An 18,477-nucleotide genomic window follows, 5' to 3' on the forward strand; every position below is an offset into this window, starting at 1 on the left:
GCAGAAATTAAATAACCTAAGAGGCCAATTCAAGACCCTACTCAATCATAAACTGTCCAAATGCAGTATCTGGTTAAATCATAAATGCTATTAAAAAGGAGTTTAAGCAGACAGACTACTAGCTAAGAAACTCAGACAAAAACAAAACGCTCAATATGGCAATAGCATCAGGGTCAGAGGTTGAACAGTTACATAGAACCCAAATCTGATTAAAGAAGATTTTAGATCCTTTTATACTATACAGTAAGTTTCTCTATAATCTCCAATCAAATAATACTGTTGTCTCCCTTCCAATGAAGAATGGAATTACAAACTAATTAAATAAGACACTCATCCATAAACTTAACATGCAGGAGGAGAGGCATCTAGACATACCTATTGACTTAAAGGTGCTAAAGACAGTACGTAAGAACCTTCCCATTGGAAAGAGTACTGGTTTCTCACCAATGTATTACAAAAACTTCTCTGATATTCTCTCTTCCCTTATGGTTCAAAGTTGCTTAATGTTAAACGCTATCGCGGAGAGTATGTATTTAGAAAGGTGTATGGTCTCCAGGCAATCTTCGGTCTTGTCATCAACCAGAAACTGTTGTGAAAGGGCATCAGCTTTAACATTTTTAGAACCTGGTAAAAAATAAATAAAATTGAAATGAGAAAAGAAAAGCGACCAACGAGCTTGTCGAGCACCTAGGCGTCGAGCGCCTTCGATGTAAAGTATATTTTTGTGGTCGGTCAAGATGGTGATATGGTTCTCCGTGGCCTCTAAAAGATGCCTCCATTCTTCTAGGTCTAGCTTAATAGCAAGGAATTCCTGGTTACCTACATCATAATTTTGCTAACCAGGAGAATTTTTTTTAGAGAAAAAGGCACAGGGATGAAGTCTGGCTTGGGGAGTCCTTCTTTGTGATAGAATGGCTCCAGCCCCGACATCTGATGCATCTAACTCTAAGATGAATGGTAGTTTGGGATCCGAATTTATGAGGATGGGTGCAGAAACAATGGCGTTTTTCAGGTGATCAAAAGCTTGAATGACTGCCGGCTACCAAGAAGCAGGATACGCACCTTCTTTGGTCAAGGCTGTAATGGGGGCTACCGCAGTGGAGAAATTCTGAATGAACCTGCGATAGTAATTAGAGAAGCCCAGAAAGCGATGTACGTCTTTAAGAGTAGTAGGGCGAGGCCAATCCAGGATGGCCTTCACCCTGGCTAGATCCATGGTGAGACCGGTGTCAGAGATGATGTATCCCAGAAATTCTATGGAGGTTTGATGGAAGTGACATTTTTCCAGTTTGGCGTACAAATGGTTTTCATGAAGGCATATTAGTACCTGTTTGACGTGGCCGACATGTTCTTGAACAGATTTGGAAAAGATCATTATGTCGTCCAAGTAGACAATAAGAAACTGGTTGAGGAGATCTCTGAAGATTTCGTTAACGAAGTTTTGAAAGATGGCAGGGGCATTACAGAGGCCAAAGGGCATGACGAGGTACTCATAATGGCCATCTCGTGTGTTGAAGGCCGGTTTACATTCGTCACCCTGGCGGATTCTCATCAAACTGTAAGCACTGGTCGGCTGGTGGTGGATGGCCCAGATGACGCGTTGCTGGAGGTGGAGGAAGCGGGGCACCCGCTTGCGGGCTGGGGTAAGCAGGGAGTGCGCTGAGGGCGGCGAGGCTAATGGATCCTCACACTTTTTTAGTTTTCCAGCCAGGCTGGGGAGGCTTTAATGGTTTTGCAGGTTGTTTTTTAGACTCATTGGAGGGGGAAAAGGTCCTATTTTTTTGCTAATGTACGAGGGTCTCGGGAGCTCCATCTCTAAACGTCCATCCCTGGTGACGTCACAGGAAGTCTCCTATTTGGACATTTTTAATGAAATAAAGTCATAGTTTTAGTCTGATTTTGTCAGTGGTGGTTATTGATTTTGAATCTTTCCCTTAGCTGTATATATGATTGTAATGGTATATGTTTACACTTTGCCCTTTATTCTCTCTTATTTGGGATCTTTGGGATGGTGCCTGTCCACCCAAGGTCCTCTCTGGTGTCCTGGTCCCACTTTTCTATAATGGGGGAGTTTTGACTGTGAGTTTGTAGCCTGTGAGCAGACTGTGAGTTTTCAGGCTATGAGTTTCCAGATTGGGATTCTCCAAATTTGTCCGTGGAGGTTATTCATTTTTAAAATGAGGTACCTTAGTCCAGATGGCTCCACTTTGCCGGAAATTTTTAATTTAATCCGACGTCACTGGAAGTTTCTGTAATAACCTTTATTTAATATGTTGCATATTTTTAGCAGACATATCTATACATCATATAGTGGTAATTAATTCTGACCTTAAACAAGTCTTTTTTAGTTTTTGTGTATGGGGCTTTAAATGGTGGTGAGCTGATGACTTATCATTCACCCCCTGTTTCCCTCTATCTCCAGAGCAGATCTCTTCGGCTGATGCGTCACCTCAGGGTTCTCTTGAGCTAGTGTCAGTTCCTGTGGACCGTCAGCAGGAGCATAGGCAAGGTGAATCCTGGGGTTGTATAAGGTATTATATGCCTGGAGCAAGTTCATGTTTGGGCATTTTCCTGGCCCACTTGAACCCCAGTAATCTCATCAACTGGGTCAGGGGCCCATCTCTCATAGAGTAACTACTAAAATATTGGCACTCTATTGGAACTATTCACAGTACAGTATGAGCAAAATGTTAAAATATAACTTTTATTGAAGTATGATTAAGAAATAATAATACTGAAATAAATAATTCAATAAAACATTTCTAGTGAGGGAGTACAAAAAGAGTAAGGTACCTTTTTTTTGTTTCATGAGAGCCTTAGAATAATTATATCCAACTTGCTCATAAAGACACAAAGATATTATAAACTATAAAATGGAGTTGTTGCCAAAGCTACGGTAGTAGGGGCTAAGCCCCTTGGTCAGGTACAGCAGTGTCCGATGGTAAGGCCAATAAGACCTCTCATTTTGGCACCAAGTTTACTCTGGAATTAGTCCTCACAGTCACTATACAATATATAGCAGCCCAAGGTAACACTGCATTATGAGCTTGAAAAAGGGCCATGTAGGTCCTAAATATCGCCCGTTTTTCTATGTTTACGTATGCAGTGAATATAAAAACCAGTTTTTAATACTTCTAGAGAGCTGCAGGCAAACATTATTTTAACTTGTATATTTTATGGTTGTCCAGGGTGGTCGGCGGTCATGGGACCTGCACTCAAGAAGATAAGTGCCAATACCACTTCTCTTTCTCACTGATGGTATATATATCTGTGTTGTAGAACACATAATAGAAAGCAGGGCCATAAATTGTGTACACTGTTAAATTCTCCATTGAACTTTACATTTATGAAAAGAGGTCAGATGAATTGTGGTTAGCACATCAAATTCTGAGAGCACGTTGATGAGGCAATGAATTTTCTGTCAACTGGAATATCTAGGGCAAACATGAAGGAATATAAATATACCTATTGCATGCATACATTTTTGTGATTCACTAAACAGTCCAGATACAGTATACTAAACATTACAAATCAGTAAGGCACCCTTATAACTTTTGGCATATTAGTTTCTAGTAATTAATTCCCTTGGGGGGATACATTTGAACTTTATACATTGATGCTTTGTAAAACTTTTTTCCAGGGATTTTGTATCTCAAATGTTATTGCATACAGAAATAATAAATTAACTAAAAATGATGCCTATTGTCAGTAATGGTATTTGTGCATATGCTGTACTTATAATATACCCAGAGCTATTTTAAATTTAAACTTCCCAATTCAAACTGTAAAACATAATTGTTTCTTGAATTCCAGTTCTCAATTATTGCAGATTAAATGCTAATTTGAGAGAAACACATCATACTTAAAACACCCCACACTCACACTACCCCCATTATCTTTTGATAACTTTTCACAACACAACAAATGTACAATAGTTTCATTACACCACAGTATTTTTATAGATGATTTAAAAGTGCTTTTATTTAAAAGTAATTGCTTCCCCAGATTCAATCATAATCTTAAAAGGACACAAAGCAGAGATGTAAAAAAAGGAATTTGAATACGAGGCAGAATAGTTTAAAAGAGAATAACACTCTGAATACTGTGCTCTCAATCATCTTTTCTTTCTCCCCTTAACAATTGTTATAGTTTCTTCCAGGAAAAGCTACTTTTGAGTCCTATTCTATAAATACCAAAAGGTGTGATTTGTCCGATTTTTCACAAAAAGCATTGCAATAAAAAGGCAAATTCCTCTTCTACTGTACCAATTAAAAAAGAGGAGGCAGGTAAAGGTTAGTGAATATTTATTTGGCAAAAATGCAAATTAGCGTTATATTATTTTCAGAACTATCCCTTGGTTGAAAAACCCTTCACAATAGTAGTGAACCTGAATAAACTGTGAGAAAGCTGAAAAACTGAAAAACTGTCCTAAGAAGTTAAATGATAGTCAACAAAGATCTGGAAAACTGCTTAATAAATTGACAATAAGGCCACATTTCTATTAGGAATTGAGGCAAATATCCTGTGAATGGGCTTATTTAAAGACACAGAAAATCTCACAATGACTTTCCACAAAAAAGAAAGCATTAACTTTTGTGTGTAAATTGCATGTCAAGATAAAAGAAAGAGCATGTGTGGGAGAGAATGGTGAGTGAAAGCTGCCAGTTGAATGGAAGAGAAAGCGATGGAGTGACTATCAGTGTGCATTAGATATTTTAGTTCAGCCATTAGACTTTTCCTCCAAAATGGAGAAATATCATTGGTTTTAGTTTAGATTATATCCCTTATTTGAAACACTGTTTTGTAGTACAGGCAGTCCTCGGTTATCCGGCACAATGCATTACTCAAAATGGCGTTGTAAAGCGAAACACGTTTTCCCATAGGAACACTGTTTAAATGAAAGGTTCCGTTCCTGAAGGCATTTTTAATGTTTTAAAATACACAAAATATTTTACGCAGACAATAAGATATGCTGCATAAAACATTTATTCGGTTGCTGTTTTGGTGATAGAGCATTTTTATTCATGTGTACTATTAGGCTTTTTAATTCTTTAATTGTTGGGTGTTTAGGTGTTTGTGTATTTCTTTTATTCTTGTGTCTTTTTGGCCTTAATTATTTTTATTAGGTTGACCATTGAGTGCTACAGTGGCTTGTCATGCCCATATTATATGGGCATGATGAACCACTGTGCCAATCAAAGGGTAGAGGGTGGGTATAGTGGGCCCGGGGTGGGTGGATAGGCCTCCTGGGTGGGTAGCAGGGACAGGGATTAACCCCTTAATTACTATAGTGGTTATTAATCGCTAAGGTGTGTAAGGTGTTAGGGGCCAGTAGATTGTATTTTTTCATATACTCTTGCTGGCAATGGAGGACATGGACCTGCAGTATGCTGACGAGGATGCCCTACATGATGGCAGAGGTAAGTAGAAAGTTTTATTTACTTTATTTATACTGACTGGCTAATGTTTTATTTTTTATGGCAAATGAGCTATTGTCCATATCTGGATAATAGTTATTTTGCCCATTACTGTACTGTATGTGTTGAGGCTGGGGGGGTTGTTGGGGGTAGGGGAGGTGGGTAGTAGGGTTGTTGTGTGCATTTGTTTATTGTGAGTAGAGTGATTGGGTGAAGGGGGTAGTAGCCCCAAGATGGATGTTTAGGCCTACCAGGTGGTAGCGGGAGGGGTTAACCCCTTCATTAACTCAGCGGTATTAACCACTACGGTAATGAAAGGGTTTACTCCACCCGCAACCCCACCCCCCTGCAAGGCCTAAATATCCACCAGGGACCAAATACTACCTTCACCCACCCCCACTACCCACAATAAAACAGCCACTGGTGGTTAACCCCTTCATTGCCTTACCGCTAGTCGATAAATTAATGAAGATGTTTTAATAATTATTTTAATACTGGTGTATGTGAGCATGGGGTCTCTAGAGCAGAACTGCGTTGATTTGAGGTCCGGGGACTCCCTGCTTCCCGAGATACAGGCCAGTAATGGGGTGCCGGTATCTCCTATGCATTTTATTCCCATGGTCACGTGATGCGAGACATTTAAATGCATAGAAGAAACCGTCATCCACTGACATGGCCTGTATCTCGGGAAGCAGGGAGTCCCCGAAACTGAAATCAATGAGGTTCTGCTCCGGAGACCCCCTGCTCACATACAATAGTATTAAAACATGTATTTAATGCCTGCGATCGCTGGCGAGATATGTGCAGGGAGAGGCGGCTCTCTCTGTGCAGCTTTCTCTGCAGCTGGAACAAATCGCCGGTGAGTCCTTTTCAGAGAGGCGATCATCACGTCGCTGACTACTAGCCCATTTTGGGAATTTTTCTATCACAGGCAATCGAGGCTTTCGAATACCGTGATAGCTATATATATTATGTATACTTTAATAAAATTGTGATAGGAAATGTACTGCTTTTAATCACTGTTACTGTTAATAGAATTATAATGTTTCCATTCAGTTAAACCTTTCAGGGCAGATCAATGCATTGCAAAGCATTATTGAGCCCACAGGTAACGACTTGGATAAAAAAAAGTCCCTAAAAGTACAATGATAGGGTAGTGTGAAATGCATGGGAAAAGAAATGAGTTTGCTTTATTTGATCTGGGACAAGAATCACACATTGAGATCCCTACCAGGAAAACAAACCACTCTTTGACATCTGCTTATATAAAGTAATCAGTCAGTTCAGGTCTAAGTCTGTGATGAAAATTACTAAGGGATGAAATCACAATGCCAGCTGTGATTTTATTCTGAAAATAAATTGATGGAAAGAGCAATGCAATGCAAAGCACATTTTTAGTGGATTCTATAAAACTCTGATGAGATTGAAACCAATGCGAGTAGATAGAGTTAGTTATCATGGAAATAAGTTGGGCTTCACAGGTGCTCATTTCAAAACAACAGTAAATGTCTTTTTGACAGGTAAATTGCCTCGGAAGGATTTCTAAGTCTCATATCTTTTTTTTTCTTAATACCATCATTTCTGATCTGAATATGTATTTGGGAAGTGTTAGGTTTTTGTAGAAAAGGAAAGGTTTATAAAAAAAAAATCGATTGCATCTTTGGCATTTGGTTTAATAAGAACATTTTAATGTAATTTCATTGCTGCCTATTCTGTTTAGGAGCATTGTGAGACTTTGTTTTCATTTAAACCTGTCACAAAAGTATACTGTTTCTATATTAGCAAATGGAAAACACCTAAATAGTCGATAACACTACCAATTAATATGAAGAACATTTGACATATGATAGCAGTTTCATTACAGACCATGAAAAAATGTCACCTTCATAGACATCGCTTACTGTGTTTCTCATAACATGCTAGGGTTCATGATACTGACTGGTGTTACCACGCATTGTCTGGTGCTTGGTAATAGCACTGATGTATGTTTTGAAGCAAGACTTTCATTACACTGCAACAAAATATATATGTTTTTACTTTGAAGATTGCCATTTTATTTACTACAGTATATGCAAAACATTTGGAATGCATATATTATATGCAGCATAAAAGGGCAGAACCCAATGGCCTTTGAATGTTATGTCTGAGAGCTGCAATGCAATAAATATTTTCAGTGGTAATTGAAGAACCTCATTGGATTAAGGGGTTCTCTATGGCTGACATATTCAGCAATCTGACAGAGACCGATCTGTAATGTAATAGTGTCCTATTTATCAAACCTTGTAAAAGAAATACAGTATGGTAGAGATAGTAGTGTACCTTTTAAAACAAGTTTATTGCATAATTGAAGTGTCAAAACCATATAACCATGATTTGAAAATGAATTGTTTATTCATAGAAATCTAACAGTTTTCAACTAGTATTAATTCCTGTCATGTACTAACATTCACAATGTACAGGATTGTGGGACAATAATTGTACTTACAGTTAGAGTATGTAACTGTAAGTAGAACACTTATTTCTTTAAACCAGCTAGCTCAACATAACATATTCAGTTAATTAACTATTAATTCATTTTCAATAGTGATTTTTAAGAGCCCTAGAAATATTTTCATCCTATGTAGGATAAACCTAAAATAGCATAAATAAATATAAAGCAGCAATCCGCCCAAAATTGATGTTGTTTTTCTAATGTCCTAATAACTGAGATACTTACACTTTTAGCTACCAGTGCACAGGCGGTCAAAATAATAATACATTTTTTTCTTGTGAAGTGCTTATAATGTATGCAGTGCTGTACATATAATTTTTGCAGGCAAAAGCCCGTGCCCTGTAGATCTTACAGTCTATATTTGGTGCCTGCAGTACAGGGAAATAAAGTGTCTTGCCCAAGGTCACAAGCAGCTGACACCGGGATTGGAAACAAGCTCCTCTCATTCAAAATCATTGTTGTCTTCAAAGGCAATGCCTTTACCCACTGAGCGACTCCTTCCCCATCATCCCAAAAGAAACTGCAACATCATCCATTGCAGCTCCTATAGGCTTGTGGTTTGGTGGCCATTTTGTTTCCCCGGAATAGGGCAGAAGACAGGTAGCTAAAATATATAAACATACAAACTTTGTATTTCCCCCTTCCACCTTTTCCCTTTTTTTTGTTCTGTACCCACCACCACCCTGAAAATAACTGAAAAAAACTAATACAAATTGTTTGGGAAGAAAAAATAGGAAAAACTATGTAATAAGTAAGTGTATCTGCAATATGTCCCTTAAAACATACAAATAAATATTGTGCTATACAAATATGTAAATCTGGCATATTTAAATGTTTTATGTCATGATCTCTAAATTGACTTTCTCTTGCCTAGCATATAACAGAAGGTGGCCCCCTAGCCATAGGTGGAGGGGCCTCATGACTAGGAAGGTGGAAAGCATTCTCCTGCTGGCCCACCTCCACTCCTCCCCTCCAGACCCAGGGGGAGGAGTTCCCAGAGGGTCTACATTAGGCCAGACTGGCGGGCAGCGTAGCCTCTTTGGTGCCTGCCAGACGAGTCCCACCCACCCATCGCCTTAGGTAGTGCAGGGCAGTCATGCGACAACCGGCAGCTAAATGTTTAGCAGTGCCATTGTACTCCCTATAAGGCGTACATATTTATTGGGTTCAGTGTTAATGTCTCTTTGTTCTGTTGCAGTGCAAAACGCTGAAAATAAAAGGAACGAGGTTCCGAGCAGGAGGGGTCGTTGACCAGTTTGCCTTTGTCACAGCGGCTCTTGGGGGGGTTAGTGCTTGTTCTTGCCAGACTGGGAGAAAACATGTGGTGGGAATACAGTGATTGACCCAAGAGGTAAAACCGAGTAATGAATATCTGTGTGTAATAAAGGTCCTGTTATGTTCCTTTTTGTGGGGGAAAAAACTCGGAGAGAGCAACTGGGTATTGATGTTTGATTTCCTTCTGGAGATTTTTCCTTCAACAAAATAATTCACATCTGTTACATCATTTTTATCTAACATTTCAGACTTCATTGGCCAGATTTATGAAGCAGTTTTATTGCCATGTACTTACTTCAATGGCAATAGTGTAAGCAAAACTACATGCACAGCTTTGTAACTATGGCTGGATGACTCAGATGAATGGGCGTTTTCAATATACCCCGTAGCACTTGAATGTTTGTGTTTCTACTACTGCAGCATGTCTGAGATCGGCCACTTTGGGGTTACTGTATATAGAATAGGCTCGGAAGTTTCAGGTTTCACTTCAAACATATTTTTGTGTGAGATGTAAATTATCACTGAGTAGAGGAGTCAGCAAAAATGTCCACTATCAATGTGTTCATATTAGCATAAGGTTTCACAGCAAAGTGAGAATCGCTTTGACAGGAAACTTCCCCCAATTCACTGCTACTGGAGATCTACTGGATAATTCACACTGCTACATCCTTGAGACTGAAGGCAGCATTTACTGTCACATTGTCTCAACTATGTAAACATGTATGCTTTTGTTTTATTCGGTTTAAAATAATTTAATGGATAATGATTATTGAGGAATAGAAAGGTTATTATTGCATTTGTATTCAATAACTACATTATATATATATATATATATATATATATATATATATATATATATATATATACATATATGTTTTTATATATATATATATATATATATATATATATATATATATATATATATATATATATATATATATAAAACAATAGAAAGATTGGCTTTAATCACATTTTTCTTGATACATCTGCACATTGTATGTCAGTCTCACCCTAGATTTACAGTCAGTAAACTTCCATAAATACGTTTTCATTTACTTTTTCCAGCATTCACCATAGCCTTCCATTTTAAATCTGATTGTAGACATTCTTTAACTCTGTATATTTCAGGTAAGAAATACGCTCTTAGAAATAAATTCTAACAGCCGCAAATATCCCCGCTATCTGAAAACAAACATGTATAGTACATGGAACGTACCTGGAATCAGCTGTCCCAATAGTGGCTGAAAGTATGAGAAAACCAATGCTGCTGCTAGAACAAGTGAAGCAAAATGTGTCCATTTCATGTTGTTCTTTCTAGTGCATTACCTCAATGTTATCTGAAAGATACATGAAAAGAAAGTGAGCTATGGAAACTGTTCATCATCTAATGTCAATTTCAAGGAGAATAGTGACAAATGACATGATTAGTTTAAAAGCCTTCATTTCACTTAAACTGATGTTGAATAAAAATGCTGTGTTATATAATTCAGTGTTTTACTGGAATTAATTAAAATATATGTAATATAGACTTATGCATTAACATGGGACACTTTTTCATAATCTGCAAGGTCAAGGGTTCTGATTATAACATTTGCATGCACTATATATGCACATTAGGAAAACATTGACAGAATGAAGAACTGTTCATGACATTTTTTCTCTTTTCTGTACGCCTGCACGTTTTTCTCATTACAGTATATTTATTTACATTTCTCCTTGTCTGACTTAAAGTCGAAAGGTTTTGAAAGGGTTTGAAGCCTTTATATTTTTAAATCATGACTTTGCAGGTTAATGGTCCTGTTCAATTCTTGAGACTCCGTGTATGCAGTTCCTACAAACAACAAACACTTTTAGCATCCAACAGCATTAGCACACATTAGTAGTATATTCATCTAAATGTATAATGACATTTAGAAAAGTATTTGTAAGGTATAAATGCTCTAACGTTCAGACGAAACAAACAAAAAAAAATGAATCAGTGGGAAAACACCAGCAATGTTATTGGAAATATAACCTTGGCTTACTAAATGTGCATTTGGTATAGCTAAAAAAAAATACATGCTGTTTACACGAGTAAATATAGAATCAATATCAATATACCTTTTATTACTTGTATTCTATTTTACCTAAATGATAAAATAGCCACCACTGCAAAGACACAATGAAGACAAACTAGTGAAGCTTTAAGTATGTATATCTTTATTTATACAGCCCCATCCATGTACATAGCACTTTACAGCAGTAACACATCTGGCAATCTGAATCAGTGCTTCAACCTAAAAGTAGACATTAGGCAAAAGAGTCCCTGCCCCGAAATGCTTACAATCTAAGTTATGGAAGATTTTGGTTCCATTATGATGGATTCAATGGTATACTAAACTGGGGGACATATATAGTAGATATAATTTATGATAGATAAACATCTTCCTATCAATTATTTACTTTCCTATTTTAATTACATGAGTCCACGTGGTTAAAAGGCAATAGCTATTTAAAGAAAATACTGTACACAAAGTAAAAATCCATTCTTAGGGCACATCCTTTTCTATATGTGTCTATTGTATTAGTTAATAATATCAGCAAAGAACAATAAAAAAATAAAGTGAGAATAAATTAAAGTCTCAGAAAGATATTTCATAGATGGTGGATTACTTCACAGATTAATGGTGCCAAGATCACCAGGAAAAGATTCTGCACATTTTACAAGTGTATTATTCTAGTCTGTATTTTTAGGTTAGATTTTGTCAGTTATCTATTCAGATTCTATTCTATAAAGGTAGAGAGATCTGTTATCAACAAATAATTTCCCTCTGTTTGAAACAGTGAAATACAGTATGTGTCAAATCAATTTTAAGACCCCTGTGGTGCTTTCAATGCTTTATAGCTATTACTTTAACAATAACACGTGTAATTGGCATGCGACTTGTCAATTGTTCTATTTTTTTCATGGTCAATTGATTCAGTATCAAATTAATTTGAAATATAGAGTCAAAAAAATCTTTAGCTGCAGGTAATTTCTGCCCCACCTCCTTCTAGAACTTTTTCAGTAACAATTGATTTGCTCATTGCTGACTAATTGCTCTTACAGAGATAAGCTCACCACACTAAATACACAGTTTAAAAATGAACTATTTTACAAGAGCAAAATCCACTATGATAAGTAATTTACTTGTCTGTGTGTAGCTTAAAACATAAAACAAACTGCATGGTACACAAACCATTGAAGACGATGGACAACAATTACTTGAAACAAATTAGAAATGTGCAAACAATTAGCTTTTTTTTAAATAACACCCTTTCCCATTCTAAAACTGGTTTTACATGCCTTGGCTCCTTCAGCTACAGTAGGGATGACTTTCATGTTTTTACCAATGCAAGGCAATACAAGCTACAAAATATATGGTTTCAAAAAATGATTGTTGTAAAAGCCTGTTGCAAAAGTTGGACAGAAAATAGCACTAGATTGATAAAATAGCAAACAATTGAAAGTGAGGTTTTTGTTTTCTGCGTGAAATTTGGTACTATTTTGTATACAGTACATTGCTCCTGTAGAATTCTCTATGACTAAAATACCTACTGAAGATCAGTACTGAAAAGAAAACCACTGAATCCCCTAGTATCCACACCCAGATTTTGTTCACAAGCTCGATTTTCCCAATTAGGGGCCTTGACTGGGTACGATGACCCCCTCCCCCCAAAAAATATATTTTTGTCACCACATCACCACAGCTGTCTTAGAACGAAAGCGCTGCTGCACCATTCTGTACAAAGAGCCCTTACCAGTGTGCCCCACACCGTTCCGTCACCCGTTAGGGTTTAAAGTCAGTTAATGAAAAGCTTCTGATAACAACGGCAGTCTGCAGCATTTACAAACAATGCATCAATTACACTGTCGACAAACTGCCCCCGATGGTTAAGTAATGTGTGCCGATTAACGCTGCCAACGCCACTGCCGCAGATAATTTTAGTTCGACAAGCCACCGCTGCGATGGTGCAAATCAAGGCGCTAAACAGTGAAAGTGATCACTAATAATAAAGTGATATTATAAAAATCCAATACCAAACGTGAAAGTGATTTAAGTGAACAAGTATAATTTGTCAAATGGCGTGATAAATTATATGTTGTAACTCCCTGCTCAAACCTACTGGCAGGGACTGTCTTCACTGGTCCCCAGAAGGTAGATACATTTTCTCGAAACCCAGGGGTAGCATGTGGAAAAAAACAACAGAGAACAGCAATCTAAGTGCAGATGGAAAACTTTGTGTGGGTAAATTCACAGGATGTCTTGGCTCATATGTGCAGCCTACTCACAAGATGAAAGTGGTATATGGGCAACAACTGGTAGCTTGAATAAGGGTTATCTCCTTTATCCTGGCGTTGATACACTACACCCCAGGTGTTCATTGTGGTGATTAAATGCGAAATCACCAATCACATTTAATCACCACAATGAACACCTGAGGTGGAGTGTTTCAACGCCAGGATAAAGGAGATAACCCTTATTCAAGCTACCAGTTTTTGCCCATATACCACTTTCATCTTGTGAGTAGGTAGGCTACACATATGAGCCAAGACATCCTGTGAATTTACCCACACAAAGTTTTCCATCTGCACTTAGATTGCTGTTCTCTGTTGTTTTTTTCCACATGCTCCTCCTGGGTTTCGAGAAAAACTAATTTTCTGCTGGCACACATGGGCGGCATGGATAGATTTAAGAATAAATGTTTTCAGCTATGCAAAAAATAAAACTAAAGGCAAGTCTTTCCTTGTTGGGCCTAGCCTGGGACAGGGGCCCCTAAAATTCTGGCCCTAGGACAGGGCCTGACGGACCTATCGGGCTCTGTTTGTTCATGACGGTGACTACATTTCTGCCACTGGACCCTTCTTGATCATACTGACTTCAATACAGTATATTTAGTAACAAAATCACATTACTTAGGTACTACATTCAACCACTTTAATTTCTCTATCTTTAGCATTTTTCTATTATACTATATGTTATACTCTATATACCATTAGGATAATTTTCACTGTCACTCTATAGAATTCTTGACTGAACTGATTATTTATTAATTTATTATGCGATAAGCCCTATCAAATGGAAACTCCCATTCTCGCCCTTACAATATATAAAAAATTATCCTGCAAAATATACTGGTCACAATATGAAGAGTCTTATTAGGGAGATTATGTAAGAAAGGGTGTGTAGTGAACTCTTTGTATGCTGCCAGACGGGAATGCAATGAAATGCTTTTCATTGGAGGTTTTATTTATTTTTATTTACTGGCAATATTTTTGATAATATTTCATCATTATTGTTCGGACAGAGACTCCTATAAAGGAAAAATTAGGGTTTATGTGGCCTTAACACAAAAATGAGAAGTAGCACTGAAGCCCCAACATCATTATATTGTTAATGAGATTTAAAAAAAAAAAAAAAAAGCAAAGCAGAAACTACAAACTGAGCCATAATGTGTTTAGTTTGAAAAGCATGATTTTCAAGCAAATAATAAGTAAGAAAACATTTCTGTGCTGCATAATTTTTGGTAGCCTAATTTGCTTTGAAATAGGAGAGGGCAATCAATTGTAAATCTGTTCTTTTGTTCGTAGTGACAAAACTGGTTTATGGTTATACCCTTTCAGATGCTAGGTCAAAATGCAGGGTGTTGATCATAATGCATCATAATGAGATTCTGTGCTCAACTTTAATAGCCAACAGGGATAACAAAGTGATATAAATATAGTGGCATGATTCAAGGTGCAATCCCTGATAGAAAAATAATTTATAAAGAATTTAACAATCTAAGAGGGAGGTTTACTAAGCGCCCGTGTAAGGGAATCCCACCCTGATCCTTTGTTAACTACGATTCAAATCAATGGCAATTACTGTAACACTAGATTGGAGTACGATACCCCGACTTGGCACTTAGTAAATCCTGGCCTAATTGTCTTCCTTAAACAAATGTAGCAATTCTTAAAACAAGTCCTTCTTAGCATGTTTGCATATGAACTTTAAAAAATGATTAACAAATATGTATAGGTGTTGGGTTTTGCCAAGAAATGCATTATTCATCTTTGTTAATCCCTTAAAGGTGAAATTAATTAAACACCTGTGTTGCAGTTTCTGCATTTAAATTAAATGCCTCAGGGAAGAGCATGGGACCTCTGCAACGCGTCCCCAATTACAAAGTTATAGAATGATGGATAGTCCATAAAAAAATAATTTCAGGGGTCTTGGCTGCCAGCTTCAGACAAGATCCTCCAAAGTAGTATTTTCAGAAATCCAAGCACTACCCCAGGGAGGCAGTTAGAGAAGTTAATTCATGGCTAAGACCGTGGTATAGGAAGGTTAGTGTTTTTAGAGCACTTGAAGTTTTCTCTGAGAGGTTCTATTTTTATAGTAGGGTTAAGATAGCATCTGGACATTTACAAATATATACAGTAACAACAACATTTGTTGATAGAACCACATGTGATTTTTTTGAGCACCGCCTTCTAAACCATGCAATTATAGTAGGGTTAGAATGCACCTCAATGAATAGGGATCTTCTATGATAGTGGGGAGGATGTTAACGGTTGGAGATTTGAAATAAGGAAGGAGGGGTAGGGACAAGCACAAGGTAATGTACTCGACAGAATAGATAGGAACAGGGAAATAATGTAGCGACAGTATGTGTCATAGGGGTTGAGTGGGGGAAAGGGAGAGTTTGGCAAGCAGTGAGGCACCCATATAAAATACAGATAATACTAGTAAACATCAAGAGACTAAAATTAATGAGAAAAGTAGGACAAGCTGGTAACAATATATGAAAATAGAACAATTGTTCAAGGACCGGTGCTACAAAGTAAGTGGTGAAGTATGTATTGAGTTGATTGAGTCAAGACAAAAGATAATGTTTTTAGAAGTAGTGTTCTTCAGAGGAATGATCTTGTAGTGAGCATGTAGCACAAAATGTATGTGTATCAATCTATAGCTCAGATGTGAGGAATACCTATTATAGTGGGACACAGTGGATAATATAATCAGAATCTGCCTGTAAGACTGATCTGACTGGTTCTTCTCACCACATATTGTAGGTTAATATCCCTGGTGCAATGATAACAGTTCATCTTGATCCAAGAATACAGTATATATAATGAAGTAAAAGAAACCAATGTGGGTAGTATTCATAGTATGAAGAGTTGTTGGCTTGGTAGAGTGCTTCCAGCAAATAGAAATCCAGATGAGAATCCCAAGAATTGGAGAAAAAGCGGTGTACAGCCGCAATAATTGTAAAGCTCAGCATATCAAAAATAAGTTTAAAGCACTTTATTGAATTGGGCGACATCAAGGATGGTGTCAACAGTTTGTCACTATCCTTGATGTCACCCAATGCAATAAAGTGCTTTTAACTTATTTTTGATGTGCTGAGCCCTACAATTATTGCTGCTGTGCGCCGCTTTTTCTCCAATTTTGGGATTCTCATTCAGACTAGTAACAACCTTAAGCACTTGCTTGCTAATGCAAGAAGCCTGGCAGAAAAAATGGAGGAGTTTGAATTAATAGCTTGATGAGAGCAATATGATATAGGCATTACTGAAACATGTGGAATTAAACTTATAACTAGGCAGTTAATTTAGAGGGTTGTTCCCTTTTTTGGAGGGATCAAACAAATAGAAGAGAATCTTTATATATTAAACCGGATTTAAGATCTATTACAAGGGAAGATGTCGGTGAGGGATTGATGAAAATTTAGAGACTTTGTTAGAAATTAGCAGTGAAGGTAAGAATATAAAGAACATGTTTGTAGAGATATGCTATAAACCACCAAATATCTGTGACATTGAGGAAGCCAAAATACTTTTACATATGGAGAAGGTAACAAAACAACGTCATATTTTAATAATGGGTGATTTTAATTATCCAGACATAGTAGACTGGAGCAATGAGATTAGCATTACAATTAAAAGAAACATGTTTTTGGGTGTGCTAAAATATACTGTAATTACAGGACTCAACTTATTGATTAAGCAACAGTAGAGAGGCATTACTGGATTTAGTAATATAAAAAATGTAGAAATAATAAAAAAAATGTTTAAGTCGGGTAACTTTTGGGAAACATTGATTATAACAGGGTCTCATTTGAAATACATTATCATAACCATATTATATGGGTTCAACAAATACATTTAATTTTAGAAAGGCAGATTTTAATAAACTAAGGAATAATCTAAAATGAATACATTGGGATGATGTGTTTTAAGGAAAAATGTGGCAGGTAAATGGGAAGCCTGTAAAATTAGCAATAGAAAGTAAGAATAACATTCATAAACATTCATAAACATTCATAACAAAAAGCTTAGAATATAAAATATCAGACCATTTCAGTGCAAGATGGGCAGACAAATTAGTGGAGATAAGGAGAAGGAGGAGGTACAGTACTAAATACATTATTTGCCCCTGTATTTACAAGGAGAAGTCAATGGCAAAAGAAGACACAGCCCCTGCAAAATGAACAATTGATTATCTGAGGAAGAAGTGCAAAGGCAGCTTGCTAAAATGGAAGTAAATAAAACGCAAACCCAAGGGTTCTTAAAGCAGCAGAAGTATTGACACTTTTTTTGTAGATTTTTTAATAGGTTTGAAGCAGGGGGTCTCCGGACCCGATTTCAGCTCCAGGGACCCCCTGCTTTCCGAGATACTTACCTCAGAAGGGGGTGCCAGAAGCAGCTCTTGCTAGTTGGGATTATCGAAATGGCAGATTAAATACCCCACGCCATACCGGCCAGTAGAAAGCTGTGATGTCATCCCTTGCGGCTTCCTATTGGCCCATGTGACATGGGAATTTAAACTGCAAAGAGATAGCAGCACCCCCTTCAGAGGAAAGTATATTTGGAAGCCATCGTCCCTGGAGCTGAAATTAATGGGGCTCATCTTCGGAGACCGCCTGCTTCAAACAAATGGGAAAAAATACATCACCACTTATTGTGCTTTAAGGAGCTAAGTTCAGAAATAGCCTAAATGTTATTTTTAATAAAGACTCAATTTCCATAGGCTCAGTACCACAAGATTGGTGTAAAGCAGACCTGGTGGTTCCTATATTTAAAAAGGGAGCTAGATCTCAACCAGGGAATTACAGACCTGACATCAATAGTGGAGAAGCTTTTTGAAGGATTAGCATGGGAAAATATTCAGATAGATAACAAAATTATTAGTAATGATCAGCTTTGATTTATGAAGGATAAGTCATGCCTAACTGGGCTTGTTTATTTGAGGAGGGAAGGAGGAATTTAGACAAGGATAATGCAGTTGT

General features: G+C 37.2%; 1 protein-coding gene across 1 annotated transcript in view; it reads right to left on the reverse strand.

The window, feature by feature from the left end:
* Positions 1–18,477, reverse strand: part of ROBO1 (roundabout guidance receptor 1) — a 1,065,915-nt gene that overhangs the window by 895,125 nt on the left and 152,313 nt on the right. Inside the window, exon 2 of the mRNA XM_075593994.1 lies at positions 10,400–10,520. Within this exon, the coding sequence (XP_075450109.1) occupies positions 10,400–10,487 (88 nt within the window). The 5' untranslated portion in view covers positions 10,488–10,520. The remainder of the gene's footprint in view (positions 1–10,399; positions 10,521–18,477) is intronic.

The sequence above is a fragment of the Ascaphus truei genome, chromosome 3, assembly GCF_040206685.1.
Source record: "Ascaphus truei isolate aAscTru1 chromosome 3, aAscTru1.hap1, whole genome shotgun sequence".
In the NCBI taxonomy this organism is placed as follows: domain Eukaryota; kingdom Metazoa; phylum Chordata; class Amphibia; order Anura; family Ascaphidae; genus Ascaphus; species Ascaphus truei.